Source organism: Bos grunniens, chromosome 29 (assembly GCF_055505025.1).
Source record: "Bos grunniens cultivar Pamir isolate PY7600 chromosome 29, Bosgru_T2T1.0, whole genome shotgun sequence".
Lineage (NCBI taxonomy): Eukaryota > Metazoa > Chordata > Mammalia > Artiodactyla > Bovidae > Bos > Bos grunniens.
This window is the reverse complement of record NC_141193.1, coordinates 32496302-32522226: the sequence shown is the minus strand read 5'-3', so window position 1 is coordinate 32522226 and position 25925 is coordinate 32496302. Positions and strand designations below refer to the sequence as shown.

Genomic DNA, 25925 nt, shown 5'->3' with positions numbered 1-25925 from the left:
ATTATGTTTCCTTTGAGAATTGTCATGAAAATCATTCAACTATTACACCAAAAGTACATTTTATTTTCTTCTAGGTCAGAGATGTTTCTTTTCATTTAGGTATTACATGAAGAGTAGTACCTAAATGAAATAATTGTTAGATACATGAAATAATCACTAAATAATCATTAAATACATACATGAAAATAATCATTATTAATAAAATTTCAAATTGTCTAAACTACTAACATCTTGGAGAAACTTAATTACAGTTAGAGTGATGATTGTGTAGAAAAGCTTAGAGTTAAGCAAATTATTATTTTTAGTAAGAGAAATATGATAGGCGAAATAAAAAGTATATAACCTTAGGACTTCGCTGATGGTCCAGTGGTTAAAAGTCCACCTGCTGATGTAGAGGAAATGGGTTTGATCCCTGGCCTGGAAAGATTCCTCATGCTGTCGGGCAACTAAACCCATGTGGCACAATTACTGAGCCCACGTGCTGTAACTACTAAAGCTCGCATGTCCTAAAGTCCATGCTCTACACAAGTGAGTCCACCTCAATGAGAAGTTTGTGCACTGCAGCTAGAGAATAGCCCCCATGCAGCCTAAACAAATTCTTTAAAAGTATATAAGCCTAAAACAATAAAAGGAAATACGGCCAGAAAGATGAGGAATGAATGCATTCAAAGCAGAGTCTGGCATTTAACAGGAGAATCTTTTCCCAAGGCTCTTTGATGAAAGCTGTGCTACTTCATGCAGCTGTTTGCTTGTGTCAAGGATGTTGGGGCAGCTGCTGACTTCTGTTCATTTAGCTGTTATATGAAGCTATTAAAGTACTGTATTCAATTTGCCAGCAAGTCTGGAAAACTCAGCAGTGGCCACAGGACTGGAAAAGGTCAGTTTTTATTCCAACCCCAAAGAAAAGCAATGCCAAAGAATGGTCAGACTACCACACAACTGCACTCATCTCACATGCTAGCAAAGTAATGCTCAAAATTCTCCAAGGAAGGCTTCAACAGTATGTGAACTGAGAACTTCCAGATGTTCAAGCAGGATTTAGAAACGGCAGAAAAACCAGAGATCAAATTGCCAACATCCGTTGGAGATGTCAAGCAAGAGAGTTCCAGAAAAGCATCTACTTCTGCTTTATTGAGTCCACCAAAGCCTTTGACTGTGTGGATCACAACAAACTGTGGAAAACTCTTAAAGAGATGGAAATACTAGACCACCTGACCTGCCTCCTGAGAAATCTGTATGCAGGTCAAGAAGCAACAATTAGAACTGGACATGGAACAATGGACTGGTTCCAAGTTGGGAAAGGAGTATGTCAAGGCTGTATATTGTCACCTTGCTTGTTTAACTTATGCAGAGTACATCATGCAAAATGCCAGGCTGGATGAAGCACAAGCTGGAATCAAGATTGCTGGGAGAAATATCAATAACCTCAGATATGCAGATGACACCACCCTTACGGCAGAAGGAATGTAGGAATAGAGGAGCCTCTTGATTAAAGTGAAAGAGGAGACTGAAAAAGCTGGTTTAAAACTCAACGTTCAAAAAACAAAGATCATGGCATCTGGTCCCATCACTTCATGGCAAATGATGGGGAAACAATGGAAACAGTGATAGACTATTTTCGGGGGCTCCAAAATCACTGCAGATGCTGCCAGCAGCCATGAAATTAACAGATGCTTCCTCCTTTGAAGAAAAGCTATAACGAACATAGGCAGCACATTAAAAAGCAGAGATATTATTGACAAAGGTCTGTCTGGTCAAAGCTATGCTTTTTCCAGCAGTCATGTATGGGTGTGAGAGTTGGACTGTGAAGAAGGCTGAGCACTGAAGAATTGATGCTTTTGAACTGTGGTGTTGGAGAAGACTCTTGAGAGTCCCTTGGACTGAAAGGAGATCAAACAAGTCAATTGTAAAGGAAATCAACCCTGAATATTCATTGGAAGGACTGATGCTGAAGCTGAAGCTCCAGTACTTTGGCCACCTGATCTGAAGAACCGACTCACTGGAAAAGACCCTGATGCTGGGAAAGATTGAAGGCAGGAGGAGAAGGGAAGGACAGAGGATGAGATGGTTGGATGGCATCACTGACTCAATGGACATGAGTTGGAGCAGGCTCCAGGAGTTGGTGATGGACAGGGAAGCCTGGTGTGCTGCAGTCCATGGGGTCACAAAGAGTCAGACACAACTGATCAACTGAACTGAACTGTTGACTTCTGTGGTTCTCTGGGAAACCTGGGTTTATCATTGCTATTGGGTATGACCTTCTAATTGTTGTCAGATGGGTATTGTGATTTTGCTTGGGAAATGTGTATCCAGGGATCAATTCTTTCTACTTTAATGGCTCTATTGAGTTAAGAGTATTCGATGTATTTGATATGGTCCTTTCCAGTAATGTTCAATGGCAGTCTTTCTATGTGTTGTTTTCTATACACTGGATTTCACTGATGAGGTGGTTGGCAAGGAAAAGAGCCGTTCTGTTAATTATAGAAGTGAGATATATTGCCTAATCCCTTATAATATTTGCCTGAAAGAGCCTTGGTAAATTATAGCTGGAAAGTTTTAAAGCTAGTGTAGAGATATTTCTGAAATGTAGGCCTGCAAGCGATTAGCTGACAGAAGATAATCTAGGATTCTTGGATAGTGAAGGACAGGGAACCTTGTGTCCTGCAGTCCATGGGGTCGCAAAGAGCCAACACAACTTAGAGACTGAATAATAATAACAGCAAATCTGGGATTACCTGATGGGAAAGAACACAAAGTCGAAGAGAAAATGAGTGGTTTTTGAGGGTATGGAATGTCAAGAGCATCTGAAGTTTGGCTGATTGCAGTTTTTTACATGTCATGCATTCGTCCCACTTTTCAAGAGTATTGTGTGTTTAAGGACAGGAAATTATTTTAGTAAGGAGCAAAGCTTCACCTAATTTAAAGTAAAACTCCCAATAAAATGTTTTCACCTCTCACTAAGCTAGGTTGGAATGGCTTAGGTAAAGAAGACAAATATATAATAACGCAAATAAGCACATAATTGCTGGTAGAAATTCATAACCCACAGAGGGAAGAAATTGAATAAAATTTATTTGGAGATCCTCAAAGGATCCTTTGGCGCAAGGTTCCAATTCATGTCTGACCTTCATAGTTTTTCTAGGATTATGTTGGTTATAGATTAGGGAAGAACTGCTCATATCTTCTGATGTCTTAGAAAGTTACCCTATCAGTTTTTATTTAATACTATAGTGACTTTGAACTTAACCGGCGGCCCAGTGGTTAAGAATTCCCCAGCCAATTCAGGGGACATGGGTTTAATCTCTTGTCTGGGAAGCGTTTGCATGCTGCATGGCAAATAAGCCCATGTACCATAACTGTGGAAGCCTGCGTGCTCTAGATCCTGTACTCCACAGCAATGGAAGCCACTGCAATGAGAAGCCTGTGCTGTGCAACTAGAGAGTGGCCTCACTCACCCCAACTAGGGAAAGCCCACACACAGCAACAAAGACCCTGCACAGTCAAAAAATTAATACTGTAGTCAATTTCTCCCTACTGTGGTGAGTTGTATCATGGAAGATTTGAAGAAATATGCATTTGAGCTTAATTGGTACTACCAGTTTGCCATTACGAAGCTCAAAACCTAAGTTGATCTAGTGTTTCTTTTCAGAATTGGGGGTCAGATGCTACACATCAATGATGGAATATGTGAATTCCATAGACTGGTCTGTCTTCTGTGAAAGAGGCCCCTGGCTAAGGACTTTAGTCAGAGCATTCTGTGTTGTATGATGATCTGCTAAAACCTTTCCTCTAAAGTCTCATCGTACAGGCTATGAGTAGATGACTAATGTGGCCAAGATTGCTTTTTTTTTTTTTTTCCTGAGGCAAAAATAAAAAGTGTTACTTCTAGATCAAGGAATTGGCCTTAAACAATGAGTCTTTGATGTGTGTTAACTTGTTGGTAGATTTAGACCTTGGCCTCCTGTTTTGAGTACTTTCATTTTTTTATTTTTTATTTTTCATTTATTTATTTTTTTAAAATTTTATTTTATTTTTAAACTTTACATAATTGTATTAGTTTTGCCAAATATCAAAATGAGTACTTTTAAAGAGAAAAGATTTATGGTTATCTGGAAGATCATGAAGGTGTGCAAGTTCAGCAAAGGTGACTGTTGAATAGATATTTTGAGGTCACTGAAGGTCTTTTCAGTTTCTGTTTTTTTATGACTAGGAATGGGAACAAATACAAACAGTGGGATAAGTGTGAAGAAAAAAATTGTGTGGAGACAAAGAGAGCATACTTTAGTCTTGAGAAAATGTGAGGCAGCTACTGTTTCATTCCTCCGAGTGAAATTCCTTCTCTCACCAGCTTCACCAATAAGTGATCTAAAATTGGCAAAAATTGGAAAAGTAGCCATCTACTAAGTTCAATATAGGCAACATATATATGGACTGAGATGTAAGATGAAATGCTGTGTAATATGCAAAAAAGTGACAGTTGAGAAAGTTGCAGTCAGTAGAAGCAGTAGAGTGAGGGAACTACTGTGAATTGCACAATATTCTGTGTACAAGACATTCTCCTAGACCTAGAAAATATTTTATCATATTCAATCAACAAAATAACCCTGAGGAATATGTAGATTATTCCTCCCTTTCCCCATTGTATAGTTTGGATAATAGACACTTTGAGAATATAAGTGATTTTATCAAGGTTACAAAGCAAGAGCGTATGAAGCCAGAATTTGAATTTGGTGTAAGACCTATACAAACAAGAATAGAGAGCAGTATTAAAGAGGTTTAAAAATGAACCATTGGAGTTGAATGCCACCAAGCTCTCTTTAGTTTAGAAATATTTGAGGAAGTCTTCATGAAGGAGGTATCATTTGAGCTAAACTTTACAAATAGAGGAATGGATTTTAACAATTGAATATGGCAAGGAAGATCCCTTGGAGAAGGAAATGGCAACCCACTCCAGTATTTTTTCCAGGAAAATCCTGTCAACAGAGGAGCCAGGCAGATTGGGCTACCTTCCATGGGGTTGCAAAGAGTCGAACATGACAGAGGGCATGTTGTGTGTGCACACACACACATGCGCACGCGCGCACACACACACACACAGCAAGGAACACAAATAAGTGATAGAGTGGGAGTTGAGTCCAGTTTAGTCTGAAGCTGAAGTCTTTTTTTTTTTTTTTTTTTTCACTACAAATAACTAAAACAGTAAGAGAAAATGTGGGTAACCAATGAAAGAAAATATGAATTTTATTACCTTAAGTTTAAAAAAAAGGTTGAAAAGGGAGGTCTAGAGAAGAATAAGAATACCCTTCAGTGCAAATACAGCAGGTTCTATGTTATAAATTGTTGTTGCTCAGTTGTTCATTCATGTCTGAACCTTTGTAACCCCAGGGACTGCAGCACACCAAGCTTCCCTGTCCTTCACTGTCTCCCAGAGTTGTTTCAATCTCATGTCCATTGACCTATGATGCCATCCAACCATCTCATCCTCTGCCATTCCCTTCTCCTCCTGTTCTTAATTTTTCCAGCATTTGGGTCTATTCCAATTAGTCAGCTGTTTGCATCTAGTGGCCAAAGTATTGTATCTTCAATTTCGGCATCAGTTCTTCTAGTGAGTGTTCAGGGTTGATTTCTTTTAAGATTGACTGGTTTGATCTCCTTACAGTTCAAGAGACTCTCAAGAGTCTTTTCCAGCTCCACAGTTTGAAAGCATCAATTCTTCAGCATTCAGCTTTCTTTATGATCCAACTCTGGCATTCATGACTACTGGAAAAACCATAGCTTTGACTAGACGGACCTTTGTTGCCAAAGCGATGTCTCTGTTTTTGAATACTCTGTATAAGTTTGTCATGGCTTTCTTCCAAAGAGCGAGCATCTTTTAATTTAGTGGTGGCAGTCACCATCAGCAGTGGTTTTCAAGCCCAAGAAAATACTTTCACTGTTTCCATTGTTTCCCCATCTATTTGCCATGAAGTGATGGGACCAGATGCCATGATCTTAGTTTTTTTGAATGTTGAGTTTTAAGCCAGCTTTTTCATTCTCCTCTTTCACCTTCATCAGGAGGCTCTTTAATTCTTCTTTGCTTTCTGCCATTGGGTGGTATCATGTGCATATCTGAGGCTGTTGATATTTCTCCTAGCAATCTTGATTCCAGCTTGTGATTCATCCAGCTGGCATTTTACATGATATACTCTATATATTAATTAAATAAGCAGGGGGACAATATACAGCCTTGATGTACTCCTTCCCCAATTTGGAACCACTCCGTTGTTCCATGGCCAGTTCTAAATGTTGCTCTTTGACCTGCATACAGGTTTCTCAGGAGGCAGATAAGGTGGTCTGGTATTCCCATATCTTTAAGAATTTTCCACAGGTTGTTGTGATCCACACAGTCAAAGGATTTAGCATAGTCAATGAAGCAGAAGGAGATGGTTTTCTGGAATTCTGTTGCTTTTCTATGATCCAGTGGATGTTGGCAATTTGATCTATGGTTCCTCTGCATTTTCTTTTTTTAAAAGTTAATTTATTTATTTTAATTGAAGTATAATTGCTTTACAGAATTTTGTTGTTTTCTGCCAAATATCAACATGTCTGCCCCTGCCTTTTCTATTTTTTGATATAAATTTATTTATTTGAATTGGAGGCTAATTACAATATTGTATTGGTTTTGCCATACATCAACATGAATCTGCCATGGGTGTACACGTGTTCCCATCCTGAACCCCCCTCCCACCTCCCTCCCCATACCATCCATTTTCTAAACCCAGACTGTGAGTTAGTTCATATACTGCTAAAGCCTCGCTTAGAGAATTTTGAGCTTTACCTTGCTAGCATGTGAAATGAGTGCAATTGTGCAGTGGTTTGAACATTCTTTGGCTTTGCCCTTTTTGGGATTAGAATAAAAACTGACCTTTCCCAGTCTTGTGGCCACTGCTGACTTTTCCAAATTTGCTGGCATATTGAGTGCAGCACTTTCACAGCATTGTTCTTTACAATTTGAAGTAGCTCAGCTGGAATTCCATCACCTCCATTAGCTTGGTTCGCAGTAATGCTTCCTAAGGCCTACTTGACTTGAGTGACCACACCATCATGGTGATCTGGTCATGAAGACCTTTTTTATACAGTTCTTTTGAGTATTCTTGCCACCTCTTCTTAGTATCTCCTGCTTCTGTTAGGTCCACTTCATTTCTATCCTTTATTGTGCCCATCTTAGCATGAAATGTTTCCTCGGTATCTCCACTTTTCTTGAAGAGATCACTAGTCTTTCCCATTTTGTTGTTTTCCTCTATTTCTTTGCATTGTTCACTTAAGACTTTCTTATCTATCCTTGCTATTTTTTGGAATGCTGAATTCAGATGGGTATATCTTTAATTTTCTCCTTTGCCTTTCACTTCTCTTCTTTTCTCAGCTATTTGTAAGGCCTCATCAGATGCCCGTTTTGACTCAATGCATTTCTTTTAAAAAAAAAACATATTGTGATGGGCTTGCTGTTGATTGCTGCTTTCAGTTGGCCTAATTGGGAGCAGTACTTGCAAAATTATTCATTTGGTTTTCTGGAAGGACCTCATAATAAAGAACTCCCTTAGAATCCCACCATACAAACCATCACTTTTTTTGAATGCAGACTGGCCTTTGATATGCTTAATAGAGGTTCATTTTGCTGGCCACATGGTCTCTTTAATTCCACATTATTGTATTTCCTTTATGTTCTAGAATAAATCATTGCAAATACCATTACTAGCTATGGAGATTATATTTTATTTCTCTTCTTGGCAACTCTTGTCTCAGGACCAGTATTTCAGGAAACCTGGTGGGTTGAATGGTAATGGATCAGCACAGAGATAGGGCTGGGTGTGGGGCTAAAATCATGAGAATTGGAAAATACTTTTGATAGGAGCTAATGTTTTCTCTGATGTACTTATTTTTAGATCAAACCATTTTTTCGTATGAAACCATTATCAGAGGCTGATAAGGAAAGAGCAAGAAATCAGAAGATTCCAAAACTATCTGAGTTATTGGAACTTGCACAGAAGGAAAAAAAGTTGGTTATATTTGATCTTAATGCTCCTCCACAATCACATCCTTCCAGATCATCGTATATCCATCTTGTAGTAAGCGTGATCCTTGACTCTAAGATAGAGCAACCTCTGGTATGTCTATCTCAATATTCACACTAGAGGTTGGGAAGTGGGTAACTTGTTACAGGAGCATAGCATTTGAACCTGATGAACCTTGTAGATCTTCCCTGGAATGCTTAAACGATTCTACTCCCTAGAGAAATGGAATTGGCTGCTTATATAGCTACGGGGTTGGCCAAAAATTCCTTCGGTTTTTAAGTAAAAATAAAAGACACATTTTTCATTTTCACCAAGGAGTTTATTGGACAATGTATTCACTGTTCTGTTTCACTTAAAATAAGGTAAAGGTGTGTGCTCAATTGTGTCCAATTATCTGCAACCCTATGGAGTATAACTTGCTTGGTTCCTCTGTCCATGTACTAGAGTGGGTTGCCATTTCCTACTCCAAGGATTCTTTCCAACCCAGAGATCAAACCCATGTCTCTTGCAACTTCTGCACTGGCAGGTGGATTCTTTACCATTGTGCCACCTGGGAAGCCTTATCTTCTGCTATTTTTCAGGCAACCTCATAATTTCATTTCCCCAAAACTTATTTTTTGGGGCAAAGAACTGTTCTAGGTGCCATTTACAGTTTTCTGGGGAATTGACATTTTTTCCATTAAGAGAATTTTATAAAGACCAAAAGAAATGGAAATCCAAAGATGCAATGTCTGCTGAATATGACAGATGAATCAGAACTTCCCAGCTAAGCTGTACCAGTTTTTACCTGGTCATCAAGAAAGCAGATGGTTTTGCATTATCCTGATGGGATATTATTCATTTTCTGTTGACTAATTCTAGTTGCTTGTTGTTGAGTGCTGCTTTCAGTTGGTCTAACTGGGAAAAGTACTTGAATAACTAATCATTTGGTTTTCTGGAAAGAGTTCATAATAGAGAACTCCCTTCCAGTCCCACCCTATACATTATCACCTTCTTTGGATGAACGCCAGCCTTTGGTGTGTTTACTGGTGGTTCATTTTGCTGGCCCCTTGGGCTCTTCAATTCCACATTATTGTACAGAATCTACTTTTCATCACCCATCACAATATGTTTTAATACATAACATTTTCATTATGTTTAAGTAAATAATCTCATGCAAAAATACCTTCAGGAAGTTTTTTTGTTTTTTGTTTTTTTTTTTCTTAATTTATGTAGAATGGAAACATCAAAGCAATTAACATAACCAAGGTGGTAAAAATGATTTTCTACACTTGATTTGGATGCTCTCAACTTCAACTGATCTTTATGACCATGGAGGATCATCCAGCGAGAAATCTCGAGCATGAAACTTCCACAAACCACTTTTAACTTGTTCCGTCAGTCACAGCACCTTCTCCATCAGTCAGTTCAATTGCTCAGTTGTGTCTGACTCTTTGCGACCCCATGAATTGCAGCACAACAGGCCTCCCTGCCCATCACCAACTCCCAGAGTTCACCAAGACTCACGTCCATCAAGTCAGTGATGCCATCCAGCCATCTCATCCTCTGTCGTCCCCTTCTTCTCCTGCCCCCAATCCCTCCCAGCATCAGAGTCTTTTCCAATGAGTCAACTCTTCACATGAGGTGGCCAAAGTACTGGAGTTTCAGCTTTAGCATCATTCCTTCCCAAGAAATCCCAGGGCTGATCTCCTTCAGAATGGACTGGTTGGATCTCCTTGCAGTCCAAGGGACTCTCAAGAGTCTTCTCCAACACCACAGTTCAAAAGCATCAATTCTTTGACACTCAGCCTTCTTCACAGTCCAACTCTCACATCCATACATGACCACAGGAAAAGCCATAGCCTTGACTAGACGGACCTTTGTTGGAAAAGTAATGTCTTTGCTTTTGAATATGCTATCTAGGTTGGTCATAACTTCCCTTCCATGGAGTAAGTGTCTTTTAATTTCATGGCTGCAGTCATCATCTGCAGTGATTTTGGAGCCCCCCAAAAATAAAGTCTGACACTGTTTCCACTCTTTCCCCATCTATTTTCCATGAAGTGATGGGACTGGATGCCATGATCTTCGTTTTCTGAATGTTGAGCTTTAAGCCAACTTTTTCACTCTCCTCTTTCACTTTCATCAAGAGGCTTTTTAGTTCCTCTTCACTTTCTGCCATAAGGGTGGTGTCATCTGCATATCTGAGGTTATTGATATTTCTCCTGGCAATCTTGATTCCAGCTTGTGTTTCTTCCAGTCCAGCGTTTCTCATGACGTACTCTTCATATAAGTTAAATAAGCAGGGTGACAATATACAGCCTTGATGTACTCCTTTTCTTATTTGGAACCAGTCTGTTGTTCCATGTCCAGTTCTAACTGTTGCTTCCTGATCTGCATACAGGTTTCTCAAGAGACAGGTCAGGTGGTCTGGTATTCCCATCTCTTTCAGGATTTTCCACAGTTTATTGTGATCCACGTAGTCAAAGGCTTTGGCATAGTCAATAAAGCAGAAATAGATGTTTTTCTGGAACTCTCTTCCTTTTTCCATGATCCAGCAGATGTTGGCAATTTGATCTCTGGTTCCTCTGCCTTTTCTAAAACCAGTTGAACATCTGGAAGTTCACGGTTCACATATTGCTGAAGCCTGGCTTGGAGAGTTTTGAGCTTTACTTTACTAGCCTGTGAGATGAGTGCAAATGTGCGGTAGTTTGGCTCAAATAAAATTCTTTTTTTTTTTTTTTCTTGATTGTTAATTGAATTTTCATGATACAGAGAACTGTTCCATTTCATCTAAACTAGCAGATTTATGTGCATGGTGTTCTTCCTAGACTATAGTATGCAAAGGGCTCTCCAGAAATATAAAGACCTGATTTATAGAGTTTGCCAACTTTTGTTACTTAAATACTACAACCATGCCCAATTTCATAACTGGATTAACAACTGGTTCTAAAAGATCTGAAATGTAATATTTTGTTCTTGTGAGCCAATGTGAGCCAGCTCCACTGTTCACTTTCATTATTACCTTTGGTAATGACTAGAGGGTCTGTATTAAAGCACATTCTTTCCTTCCCAATATTGGAAATTTGTATGTTTCCTCTTTTTGTCTTAGTCAGTTGACCAGATGTTTATCAATTTTGTTGATCTCTTTGAAGAATAAGGTTTTGTTTCATTTATGTTTTCTTTTTCTCTGTTCCCATTTCACCGATTCATACCATTTACTCTTTTTTCTCTTCTGTTTACTACAAGTTAAATATGACCCTCTTTTTCTAGCTTATCAAAGAGGAAGCTTAGACTTTTGATTGATATTCTTCTTTCCTAATATAAACAGATAATCCTAGGAGTTTTTTTCTCTAATCACTGCCGTAGTTGCATTCCATCAAATTTTTATAATATTTTATTTATTTTTGGCTGTGCTGTATCTTCATTGCTCAATGCATGGGCCTTCTCTAATTGCAGCAAAGGGGGGCTACTCTTCTTTGCAGGGCACGAGCTTCTCATTGCAGTGGCTTTCCATTGTCAAGCACAGGCTCTAGGCACAGAGGCTTCAGTAGCTGGGGCACATGGGCTCAGCAGTTATGGCAAATATGGCTTAGCTGCTCCATAGCATGTGGGATCTTCTCAGACCAGGGATCAAACCTGGGTTCCCTGCACTGGTAACTGGACCACCACGGGAGTCCCAATATTGTATTTTTTTTTACATTCAATTCAAAATATATCTAATTTTCTCTGAGACTTCCCACTTTCTCTATGGGTTATTTAGAGGTGTCTCTGTGTGTTTTAATTTTGGGAATTTTTCAATTCTTAAAAAAGACCAAACCCAAATTCTGGAGCTTAAGAACCCAACAAATACAATGAAGAATGCATGAGAAAATCTTTGAAATAGAACAAATCAAATGAAAGAATAAATAACCTGGAAGAAAGGAATCTACAAATGTTTCAGATGGAAGAGGAGAGAGAACTAAGACTTTTTAATCACATTCATTAGGATAGCAAAATACAGATAATGGGTGTACCTACCAAACTAAGAGAAGGAAAAGGGGGCACAGCATTTATGTTAAGAAGTAATAGCTGGGGACTTCCTAAACCTGGGCAAAAACCTGGATAAATCCAGGTCTTTGGCTTTGGACAAATCCAGGTACAAATCCAAAAAGCTAATAGATCACCTCATCTCAGTGTAAGATGACCTTCTCCAAGATACATTATAATCAAGGTGTCAGGGTCAATGATAAATGAAGGAAACCAGGGGGGGAAATTAAGTATTGCCCAAAGGAACCCCCAATTAGACCACCAGCAACAACTCGATAGGCCAGAAAAGAGTGGAATGACATACTGAAAGTATTGAAAGAGAATGGCTGCAATCCAAAAGTCTACAAATAATAAATGCTGGAGACGATGTGGAGAAAAGGGAACTCTCTTACACTGTTGGTGGGAATGCAAACTAGTACAGCCACTATGGAGAACAGTGTGGAGATTCCTTAAAAAACTGGAAATAGAACTGCCTTATGATCCAGCAATCCCACTGTTGGGCATACACACTGAGGAAACCAGAAGGGAAAGAGACACGTGTACCCCAATGTTCATCGCAGCACTGTTTATAATAGCCATGACATGGAAACAACCTAGATGCCCATCAGCAGATGAATGGATAAGAAAGCTATGGTACATATACACAATGGAGTATTACTCAGCCATTAAAAAGAATACATTTGAATCAGTTCTAATGAGGTGGATGAAACTGGAGCCTATTACACAAAGTGAAGTAAGCCAGAAGGAAAAACACCAATACAGTATACTAACGCATATATATGGAATTTAGAAAGAGGGTAACGATAACCCTGTGTACGAGGCAGCAAAAGAGACACTGATGTATAGAACAGTCTTATGGACTCTGTGGGAGAGGGAGAGGGTGGGAAGATTTGGGAGAATGGCATTGAAACATGTAAAATATCATGTATGAAACGAGATGCCAGTCCAGGTTCGATGCATGATACTGGATGCTTGGGGCTAGTGCACTGGGACGACCCAGAGGGATGGTATGGGGAGGGAGGAGGGAGGAGGGTTCAGGATGGGGAACACATGTATACCTGTGGTGGATTCATTTTGATATTTGGCAAAACTAATACAATTATGTAAAGTTTAAAAATAAAATGAAATTAAAAAAATAAAATAAAAGGAAACAGGAAAAAAAAAAGAAAAAAAAAAAAAGAAAGAAAATGCTTGCCCAGAATACTCTAACAAATAATAATCTAACAAAGTTATTCTTTAGATATGAAGGAGAAATTCAGGCTCTCCCAGACAAACAAAGCTGAAAGAGTTCTTCACCACTAAATCTGCCTTACAAGAAATGCTGACAGGAGCTCTTCCACCTGAAATGAGAAGATAAAAGTATACACAGCTCTCAGTTAAGGGAGAAAACTATAACTCTAGTTTAGAGTAAAGTGGTAAACATTAAACATAAAGATTAAAGGAAAGACTTTTGAAAATAACTAGCTACCACAATGTGCAACAAACTCACAGAATAAAGAGACAGAATTTCTACAGTAAAAATATAAAAAGGAAGGACAGCAAATTTAGATAAATTGCTCTCAACAGGAAAAGACCTATTCAAACTATGAGAAAGATTTTCTATGCAAACCTCATAGTACTCAGAAAACAAAAATCTAGAGCACAGACAGCAAACATAAAGAGGAAAACTGAGCAAACAAGCATGGAAAATCACCAATTGAAAAGACAGAGCACAAGTAAAAAGAAACAATGGAGATATGAAACAGTCAAAAGACAAAAGACAAATTCGCAGTAGTATGTTCTTATATATCAACAATCATCTGAGATGTAAATGGATTGAACTCACCAAATCAAAAGGCACGGGGTGGTGGGATGGATTAAAAATCAAGACTGAACTGCATGGTGTCTTCAGGACACTCGTTTCAATTCTAAAGACACATACAGACTCAAAATGAAAGAACTGAAGATGATATTCCAAGCGAATGGTAAATAAAAGAAAGCAGGTATAGTCATGCTTATGCCCCCAAAAAATAAATCTCAAGGCAAAATGATAACAAGGTACAAAGAAAGTCATGATGTAATGATAAAAGGGCAAAAATATCAAGAAGGCATGACATAATAAACATTGGGGTGGCCAAAAGGTTCATTGGTCTTTTCTCATAAGATGGCTCTAGAAACAATTAACTGCCTTTAACTTCATTCAAAACAATTTTCTTAGGTTCTATTGTGACTGCTGTCATATCAGTGTGCATTTTTTTAAAACTTATGAAAATTGGTGACTTTTTGTGTGGCTATTTTATTTTTAATCCAGCATAATAACTTTTTAAAATTGTACTGTTTTCTGCCACATAGCAGCATGAATCAGTCATAGGTATTACATATGTATCCTCCCTCATGAACCTCCCTCCACCTCCCACCCCATCCCATCCCTCCATGTTGTTACAGAGCACCAGATCTGAGTTCCCTGAATCATGCAGCAATTGTGTGGCCATTTTAATATGGAAGATGGACTCAAAAAAGCAAAAATTTCAGCATATTATACTTCTATTATTTCTTTTTTTTCCCTATTATTTCAAGAAAGGCAAAAGCACAACTGAAACACGCCCCCAAAAATGCAGTGTATGGAGAAGGTGCTGTGACTGATGGAACATGTCAAAAGTGGTTTGCGAAATTTAGTGCTGGAGATTTCTCACTGGACTGGAGACTAGTTGAAATTGATAGCAATCAAATCAAGATATTAATTAAGAACAAAGTTACACCACAAAGAGATAGCCAACATACTCAAAATATCCAAATCAAGCACTCAAAATCATTTTCACTAACTTGATTATGTTTATTGCTTTGATACTTGGGTTCTACATAAGTTACGTGAAAAGGATCTTCTTGAAAATATTTCATACAACTCTGCTTAAACATAACAAAAACATTCCCTAAAACCAATTGTGATGGATGATGAAAAGTGGATACTGTACAATAATGTGGAATGGAAGAGATCAAGCATAAGCAAAATGAACCACCATCAAACACACCAAAAGCTGGCCCTCACCCATAGAAAGTGATGTTGTGTATATAGTGGGTTTCAAAGGGAGTCCTCCAATATGAATTTCTTCAGGAAAAGCAAACAATAAATTCCAACAAGCACTGCTCTCAGTTAGACTAACTGAAAGCAGCATTCAATGAAAGGCATCCAGAATTAGTCAACAGAAAATAATCTTCCAACAGTGTAACATAAGACTGCATGTTTATTTGATGATCAGGCAAAAACTGTTACAGCTTGGCTGGCAAGTTCTGATTCAACTGTCATATTCACCAGACATTGTGCCTTTGGATTTCCATTGATTTTGGTCTTCACAAAATTCTTTTAGTGGAAAAAAATTCAATTCCCTGAAAGACTGCATAAGGAAGAGTTCTTTGTTCAAAAAGACGAAAAGTTTTGGAAGATAGAATTACAAAGTTGCCAGAAAAATGGCAGAAGGTAGTGGGACAAAAAGGTCAATATGATGTTCAATAAACACCTTTTTAAAAATGAAAAATATGTGTTTCATTTTTATTTAACAACTGAAGGAGCTTTTTGGCCAACCCAATATTTAGTAACTTGTTCTCACCACGTCTCTGAATTCAGGTACAAATTCTTTTTACTGAATCACTATGTTTCAGGGCAATGCAGTCATCTACATAAATTGAATAGAAATATGCCCCCCTTTACACTGGATATAACTGGAAAAATTGTGTTGTCAACATCATATCTGAAGAGCATATTTGAGATTACATGTCATTCAATCTGGTATGACAAGCCCCCAGACCCCAACTAAGGATACACATACAATTGGTATTTGGAACCAATGCCTACACACCTTCCTAGGCAAACTGTATGGTGTCCCTCGTTGCACACTGTCTCAGCATTACAGGTAGTAAGAAAGATCAATGATGAGCAGGAAAAGGAGAGAGAAATTTGCCCATATTTGTAGCTATACATGTGAAAACTGGTTCAAGTGAACTTCCAATTTTTAAAGTAGTAGTGAGAAAAAGAGCTCTGGAATGATAGGGACTATTAAAAGAGGAATTCTAGATTCTCTATATACTCTCTAGACAGAACCTCATTTAATAGCCTTAGTAGTTGTTTAACACAATCTGACTCTAGATTTGCTAATTATACAAGGAACTTTATGTGTGTTAACTGACCCTTTTAACTGCACTGATGTAAGTCAATAGAGCCAATATTTCTCTTCTTTTCACAGCTATTTGTAAGGCCTCCCCAGATAGCCATTTTGCTTTTCTGCACTTTTCTCTCCATACATGGCACATATCTTTTTTTTTTTTTTTTTTGCATTTCAGTTGTGTTTTTACCTTTATTCAAATGATAAAGCATAATATATGAAAAATGTGACTTTTTCTTCAATTTTAAATATTAAAATGGCTATACAAAAATTCTCCAAATTTATATTTTTTTAATGCTCACTAATGAGTGCCAGCTGTTACAATGCAATATAAGAAAATTGTTTAAAATGAAGTTAAAGACAACTAAGTGCTGCTAGAGCCATCTTACAGGAAAAAAAAGAAAACAAAATTTTTGGTGAACCCAATACATGTGCCAATCTAAGAATGAGCCAGTTAAATTTATATCAGTGGGGAAAACATTGAGGCTGTTTGCTGTTCCAAACCAAATGAAATAAAAGGGAATGTATGTAATGGCTATATGATGTGAGCTGCATCACCACCAGTGTACATCTCTTAGAAAAGGGCCTGAGTATGGAGCACTAAGGCTTTGAATAGCAGCTTTCATTTATGATATAGAAAGTTCTTATTAGAACAGAGATTCATCATGTTTTCCAGAGCACTCTTCATTTTGTCAGTCAGTCATTCCAAATATCTTTAATTTTCAGAATGTGGAAGAATGCTATGAGAGAAACAAATATATGTCTTTTTCCAAATAGAACTCTTTCCACAGATGAGTGGAGAGCATCTCCTGTTGGCAGAAAATGACTCTTCTCAAAAATGATTTATAGCATCATCAGCCAGAGGAGATGATTATGATACTGACCCTTTATCCACACCTACAAACTCCTCATCCACTTTAGCTAGTGTGGTGACACAGCTCACCTTTGGTCCCGTGATGTTAACTGGGAAAACTCAGCTCCAGAACAAAACTAGTGACAGCCGCATTTTAAGAGTTCACTGGACAACATTAGGGCAGGTTAACTCATTCATCAAAGACTAAAATCTCTGCTCCCTATAGACTGTTATCCATGCTTGAATGAAACGCCTCCCATTCTACATGGGGCTGTTTGTACCAACACAGCTGATTTTCCACTGAAAGACTTCCTGTTTCTCCTTGCAGATTTTCTGGTTACCAGATTCTGATAGGAAGTATGTCAGGAGCAAAGCTCCTGGTTTTCAGCACATCAGCCGGTTATTCACCGTTGAAGAACTTAGAAAAGAAAATATCACTAGAATAAATGTTGACTATAAGAGGTTGTTCTACAATGGCTTGAAGTAAGTGTTTAACCCCTCTTGGCATGTGTTGCCTTTCTTGAACAAAATCTGCATCCTAGCCGAGTAATTTAGGTTCCTCCTCCCATCTCAGGATTTCTGGGTTTGGCCATCTTCGTGGAATTCCCAAATTTCTTCTTGTTATCGTTTTCTCCCTATCTGCCCTAAAACGTTTATCAAAGGGTAGACTCTGTTATTGGAACATAGTCTATGGCCCCTTCTCCTGTCCTCCAATCAACCCACTTTTGTGTATTCTTGGTATTTTTCTCTTTATACAATGTAAGTATTGAAAAGTCAGAACTCAAAACGTTATTGATTTCCTCTTCCAGATTCCAGTACCTTATAAATGACTTTGTGATCCCAATATCCAGATCTCTTATAGCAATAGTAAATAACATAGCTAAATCATTGTTTTAAAAAATTTGAGACAGCCAAGTATGAGAAGAAAGAAAAATTATTAATCATCACATTTATAATTATTATTATTAGAAATACATTTTCAGAATTAAAAGTATCTGGTAGTAAAGTAACATTTTAAAATTTATTAATCACTGTTTACATTAATCCATATACCATTTCTGTTAGATTTTAAGGTTTTTTTTTTTTCAGATAATTCTAAATTTATCAGAGACAGAGTTTCCTTTGAGATATAGATGTAGCTAAATTTATAGATTTAGCATATCCTTTTAGCCTATGCTTGCTCAGCGCTGCAACAGAGGCCATTCAATATCATGGTGATCCAAGCCTATGCCCCAACAAGTAACGCTGAAGAAGCTGAACAGTTCTATGAAGACCTACAAGACCTTTTAGAACTAACACCCCCAAAAGATGTCCTTTTCATTATAGGAGACTGGAATGCAAGGCTGTGATCCATGTGATCAGATTGGCTAGTTTTCTGTGATTATGGTTTCAGTGTGTCTGCCCTCTGATGCCCTCTCTCAATATCTACCATCTTACTTGGGTTTCTCTTACCTTGGACGTGGGGTATCTCTTCATGGCTGCTCCAGCAAAGTGTAGCCACTGTGCTGAATGGTTGAACAGTTCTATGAAGACCTACAAGACCTTTAAGAACTAACACCCAAAAAAGATGTCCTTTTCATCATAGGGCACTGGAATGCAAAAGTAGGAAGTCAAGAAACACCTGGAGTAACAGGCAAATTTGGCCTTAGAATACGGAATGAAGCAGGGCAAAGGCTAATAGAGTTTTGCCAAAAGAACACACTGGTCATAGCAAACACTCTCTTCCAACAACACAAGAGAAGACTCTATACATGAACATCACCAGATGGTCAACACCGAAATCAGATTGATTATATTCTTTGTAGCCAAAGATGGAGAAGCTCTATACAGTCAGCAAAAACAAGACCAGGAGCTGACTGTGGCTCAGATCATGAACTCCTTATTGCCAAATTCAGACTTAAATTGAAGAAAGTAGGGAAAAACCACTACACCATTCAGGTATGACCTAAATCAAATCCCTTATGATTATACAGTGAAAGTGAGAAATAGATTTAAGGGGACTAGATCTGATAGACAGAGTGCCTGATGAACTATGGACAGAGGTTCGTGACATTGTATAGGAGAGAGGGATCAAGACCATCCCCATGGAAAAGAAATGCAAAAAAGCAAAATGGCTGTCTGCGGAGGCCTTACAAATATTCTGAAAAGAAGAGAAGCAAAAAGCAAAGGAGAAAAGGAAAGATATAAACATCTGAATGCAGAGTTCCAGAGAATAGCAAGGAGAGATCAGAAAGCCTTCCTCAGCGATCAATGCAAAAAATAGAGGAAAACAACAGAATGGGAAAGACTAGAGATCGCTTCAAGAAAATCAGAGATACCAAGGGAACATTTCATGCAAAGATGGGCTTGATAAAGGACAGAGATGGTATGGACCTAACAGAAGAGGTGGCAAGAATACACAGAAGAACAGTACAAAAAAGATCTTCACGACCCAGATAATCACAATGGTGTGATCACTGACCTAGAGCCAGACATCCTGGAATATGAAGTCAAGTGGGCCTTAGAAAGCATCACTATGAACAAACCTAGTGGAGGTGATGGAATTCCAGTGAGCTATTTCAAATCCTGAAAGATGATGCTGTGAAAGTGCTGCACTCAATATGCCAGCAAAATTCAGCAGTGGCCACAGGACTGGAAAAGGTCAGTTTTCATTCCAATCCCAAAGAAAGGCAATGCCAAAGAATGCTCAAACTACTGCACAATTGTACTTATCTCACATGCTAGTAAAGTAATGCTCAAAATTCTCCAAGCCAGGCTTCAGCAATACGTGAACTGTGAACTTTCAGATGTTCAAGCTGGATTTAGAAAAGGCAGAGGAACCAGAGATCAAATTGCCAACATCTGCTGGATCATGGAAAAAGCAGGAGAGTTCCAGAAAAACAACTATTTCTGCTTTATTGACTATGCCAAAGCCTTTGACTGTGTGGATCACAATAAACTGTGGAAAATTCTGAAAGAGATGGGAATACCAGACTACCTGACCTGCCTCTTGAGAAACCTATATGCAGGTTAAGAAGCAATAGTTAGAACTGGACATGGAACAACAGACTGGTTCCAAATAGGAAAAAGAGTACATCAAGGCTGTATATTGTTCAGTCTCCTTACTGATTATATATCTATTTATATTTTCTAATTCTTCATAATACAGTCATGGTAGGTTTCTTGATTTTAGGATTTTGTCCTTTTCACCTTGGCTATCCAATTTGTTGAGATACAATTGGTCATACTGCTATATCCCTTATAATCCTTTTATTTCTGTAAAACTTGTAATAATGTGCCCACTTTCATTTCTGATTCAGTAATTTGAGTCTCTTCTCTTTATCATAGTACCTCTAGCTAAAAGCTTATTAATTTTGTTTATGTTTTCAGAGAACTAACTTTTGGTTTCTTTGATTTTCTTTATTGGTTTTCTGTTCTTTATTTTGTTTATGTCTTTTCTAGTCTTCATTATTTTCTTCCTTTTGCTATGGGGCTCAATTTGTTCTTCTTTTTCTAGTTTCTTAAGCTGTAAGGTTGTATGGTTGATATGAAATCTTTCCTGTTTTTTGAAAATTCTTCTTTCCTTTCACTTTTATTAAAATATGCATATAGCTCTGTAGGTTTAAGTTGTACAGCATATATAATCAATTTGCTTACATTCATCATTAAATGATTATCACAAGAAGTTGAATAAATATCCATCATCTCATATAGATACATAATTGGAGAAATAGAAGGTTTTTCCTTGTGATGAGAACTCTTAGGATTTCCTCACTTAACAGCTTTCACATGTAACATACAGCAATGTTAATTATATTTTTTCATATTGTGCATAGTATTTCTTTTTAAAAAATTTTAATTGAAGTATGGTTGATTTACAATGTAGTGTTAGTTTCAGGGTACAGCAAATTTTTTCATATATATATATACATATATATGTATATATTTATTTAATTTTTCAAATTGCTTTCCATTATAGGTTGTTACAAGTTTTGAATGTAATTTCATGTGCTATACACAAGTTCCCTTCTTGTTTATTTTATATTTGATAATGTTTATATCTTAATCCCAAACTCTTAATTTTCCCTGCCCACCATTTCCCCTTAGGCAACCATAAATTTGTTTTTTATGTTTCTGTTTTGTAAATAAATTTGTTTGTATCATTTTTCAGATTCCATTAAGGTGATATCATATGATATTTGTCTTTTGCAGTCTGACTTCACTTAATATGACCATTGCTTGGTTCATCCATGTTGCTGCAAATGGCATTATGTCATTCTTTTTATGACTGAGTAATATTCCATTGTGACACACACACATCATAGCATCTTTATACATGTATCTGTCAGTGGACATTTAGATTGCTTCCATGTCTTGCAAGATTGTAAAGGTTGCTGCTGTGAACATTGGGTACACATATCTTTTGAATTAGATTTTTCTCTGAGTGTATGCCCAAATGGGATTGCTGGATCACATGGTAAGTATATTTTTAGCTTTCTAAGGAAACTCCATACTGTTCTTCTCAGTGGCTGTACCAATTTACATGCCCACCAGGAGTGTGGGAGGATTCCCTTTTCTCCACACCTTCTTCAGCATTTATTGTTTGTAGATTTTTTGATAATGGCCATTCTGACTAGTGTGCAGTGATGCCTCATAGTTTTTATTTGCGTTGACACTGATGCTGGGAAAGATTGAAGGCAGGAGAAGGGGACAACAGCGGATAAGATGGTTGGATGGCATCACCAACTTGATGGACTTGAGTTTGAGAAAGCTCCAGGAGTCGGTGATGGACAGGGAAGCCTGGCGTGCTGCATTCCACGGGTCGCAAAGAGTCGGACATGACTGAGTGACTGAACTGAACTGAATAATTAGTGATGTTGAGCATCTTTTCATGTACATTTTGGCCATCTGCATGTCTTCTTTGGAAAAATGCCTATTTAGATTTGCTGCCCATTTTTTGCTTGGATTGTTTGCTTTTTTGCTATTGAGCTGCATGAGCTATTTGTATATTTTGTAGCTTAATCCCTTGTCAGTCACTTAATTTGCAAATATTTTCTCCTATTCTGTGGGTTGTCCTTTCATTTGTTTATGGTATCCTTTGCTGTGTAAAAGCTTTTAAGTTTAATTATGTTCCATTTGTTATTGTTTTTATTTTCATTACTCCTGGAGATGGATTGAAAAAGATGTGATTTATGTCAGAGAGTATCCTAAGTATTCTTCTAACACTTTTATAGTAGCTTGCCTTATGTTTAGGTCTTTTTTTATTTTTGTGTATGGTGTTAGAGAGTGTTCTAATTTTATTTTATTTTATTTTTTTAAATTTTATTTTATTTTTAAACTTTACATAATTGTATTAGTTTTGCCAAATATCAAAATGAATCCATCACAGGTATACATGTGCTCCCCATCCTGAACCCTCCTCCCTCCTCCCTCCCCATACCATCCCTCTGGTTCGTCCCAGTGCACTAGCCCCAAGCATCCAGTATCGTGCATTGAACCTGATAATTTTATTATTTTGCTTCTAGCTGTCTAGTTTTCCAGCACCACTTATTGAAGAGACTGCCTTTTCTCCATTATGTAGTCTCGCCTCCTTTGTTGAAGATTAATTGACCATATGTGTGTGGGTTTATTTCTGTTCTTTATATCGTGTTCCATTTATTTAGACTTCGGTTTTTGTGCCAGTACTATACTGTTTTGATTACAGAGCTTTGTAGTATAGTCTGAAGTGAGGGACTGTGACCTCCAGCCCCTTTGTTCTTAAGACTGTTTTAGCTCTTTAGGGTCTTTTGTGTTTGTGTACAAATTTTTAAATTTTTTGTTATAGTTCTGTGGAAAGTGCCATTGGTAATTTGATAGGGATTTACCTGAATCTGTGTATTGTCTTGGGTAGTATGGCCATTTTAACAAATTATTGACAGCAGGAATTTTACAGAAGCTAACACCTGTGACCAGCAATTTGTTATGTAAATGAATATTAATACATCTCCAGTCAGTAATATTTGGGTAACAAAAAACTTATTGATAGGTCTGTGATCAGTAAGTTGTTAACAGTATTGATTTTTCTATTCCAAGAGCACAGTATATCTTTCCATCCTTTTTGTACTGTCTTTAGTTTCTTTCACTAACATTTTAACAGTTATCGAAGTACAGGCCTTTTGCCTCCTTAGGTAGGTTAATTCCCAGGTATATTATTGTTTATGATACAGTGGTAAATGGGATTGGTTCCTTAGTTTCTCTTTTGGATATTTTGTTGTTACTGTATAGAAGTCCAATGGATTCATACACATTAATTTTGCATTTTGCAGCTTTACTGAATTTATTGATGAGTTCTGGTGGTTTTCTAGTAGTGTTAGGATTTTCTGTGGATAATGTGTCATCTACAAACATTGACAGCTTTACTTCTTCTTTTCCAGTTTGGATTCATTTTCTTTTTTCTCTTATTGCTGAGTCTAGGATTTCCAAACCTATGTTGAATGAGAGTGATGGGAATGGGTCTTCTTGTCTTATTCCTGATCTGATCTTAGAGGAAGTGCTTTCAGCTTTTTAACTTTAAGTATGATGTTAGTCATGGATTTGTCATATATGTGGCCTTTATTATGTTGAGGTATGTTCCCTGTTTTCTCAATTTCTTAGTTTTTCTTATCAATGGATGTTTAAATTTATCAAAAGCTTTTTCTGCATCTATTGAGATGATCATATGGGTTTTATTCTTCAGTTTCTTAATGTGGTATATCACAGTATTTGATACTATTGAAAAATTCTTGCAATTCTGGGATATATCCCACTTGATCATGGTATATGAGCCTTTTAATGTATTGTTGGATTTGGTTTGCTCATATTTTGTTGAGGAATTTTGCACCTGTGTTCTTCTGTGACATTGATGATATTGTTTGAAAGGAACACTTCTAAACTCATTGTGTCAGGCTGCCATCACTCTGATACCAAAAGCAGAGAGAGATATCACAGAAAAGAAAATTACAGGCCAATATTACTGATGAACATAGATGCAAAAATCCTTTGATTTTTTAAATGTAAGTATTGATAGCCATGGATTCCCCCTCCCCCAGCACCGTCTATGAACTTTGGTGCATCCCACAAATTTTGGTGTTTTCATTTTCATTCATCTCCATGTATTTTCTCATTTCCCTTGTGATTTCTTTCTTTATCCATTAGTTTCTTGAAAGTGTATTGTGTGCTTAGTCACTCAGTCACGTCCAACTCTTTGTGACCCCATGGACTGTAGCCTGCCAGACTCCTCTGTCTATGGGGATTCTTCAGGCAAGATTACTGGGTCTGGTTGCCATGCCCTTCTCCAGGGGTTGTTCCCAATTCAGGGATCAAACCCAGGTCTCCTGCATTGCAAGTGGATTCTTTACCATCTGAGCCACCAGGGAAGCTCAGGAAGTGTGTTAAGTCCCACAAATATGTGAATTTTCCAATTTTCCTTTTGTTAGACTTCTAACTTTATTGTGTTGTGGTTGGATAGGTTACTTTGATATTTATCTTTTCATATCTGTTGAGACTTAATTTGTGGTCTACTATATCTAAACTGGGAATTGTCACATATGCATTTGAGAAGAATGTGTATGCTGTCATTGGGTTGAGCATTCTGTGTCTTAGAAATAGTTTCTTGTGTTGATTAAGTCCTCTCTTTCCCTACTTATCTTCTGTCTGATTGTTCTATTCATATTGAGAGTGGGATATTAAAATTTCCAACTATTTTAGTTCTGTCAGTTCTGTCAGTGTTTACTTTGTAAATTTTACTGTCCTGTCATTAGGCAGATAAATGTTTATAATTACTATATCTTCTTGCTATATTGAAACTTTTATTAATATGTAATGTCTTTCTTTTCCACATATTAGCTTTTTGACATAGTGCCTGTTTTGTCTGTTGTTAGTATAGCCACCCATGATCTTTTTAGTTACTGTTTGCATGGAATAACTTTTCTGTCCTTTCACTTGCAATCTATTTGTGCCTTTGGATCTAGAATGAGCCTCTTGTAAACAGCATAAAGACGGGTCATATGTTTTTATGCATTCTGCCAATCTGTTTGATTGGAGAGTTTATTTACATTTAAAATAATTACTGAAAAGAGGGAAGACTATTATCATGTTTTTACTGCTGTCTTTTTTGTAAATATTGTTTCTGTTATCAGTTATTTTAACTTGTTAATTTTGTATACCTTATAATTTTCCCCCTTATTTTCTACTTTTCTGTTTTCCTTTATGTTTCATTGCTTTTTTTTTTTTTTTTTTGTAGTATAATACTTAAATCCTTTTCTTGTTTCCCTTTTTATGCATTTTTTTAACCACAAAGGTTTTTGTGGTTACCATGGGAATTACACTTACCATCCTAAAGTTATGATACTGTGATTGAATTTTTACCAGCTTAAAGTCAGTAACATGCAATAAATCTTCTTCTTTATAACTCCAGTTTCACTTATTGATGTCAGAAAAATTTATCTTTATATACACTATGTGCCTCAAAGATAAACTAATAATTCTTATAAATGCAATAGTTTCTCAAATTATGCAGAAGACAACATGTGGAGTTGATAAAACAAAGTTACAAAATTAGTAGCTGTTAGACTAATAATTCTGACTCTCTCCCTTAGATTTTTTACTAAATTATGTGTGAAATAAAGACTTATAGTTACAAAATTGTTAAAAATAATACTAGCTTTTATATTTGCCATTGACTTTTATTGAGATCTTTATGTGTCTGTAAGATTTTGACTTACTGTCCCTTGACTACCTGATGCAAAGAACTGACTCATTGGAAAAGACCCTGATGCTGGGAAAGATTGCAGGCAGGAGGAGAAGGGGACAACAGAGGATGAGATGGTTGGGTGGCATCACCGACTCAATGGACATGAGTTTGGGTAAACTCCGGGAGTTGGT

At 37.2% G+C, this 25925-nt stretch overlaps 1 protein-coding gene across 1 annotated transcript in view; it reads left to right on the top strand.

Annotated features, from left to right (window-relative positions):
* Nucleotides 1-25925, top strand: part of LOC147342473 (glycerophosphodiester phosphodiesterase 6-like) — a 116709-nt gene that overhangs the window by 63740 nt on the left and 27044 nt on the right. Inside the window, 2 exon segments of the mRNA XM_086384137.1 lie at nt 7923-8144; nt 17374-17528. Of these exon segments, the coding sequence (XP_086240263.1) occupies nt 7923-8144; nt 17374-17528 (377 nt within the window).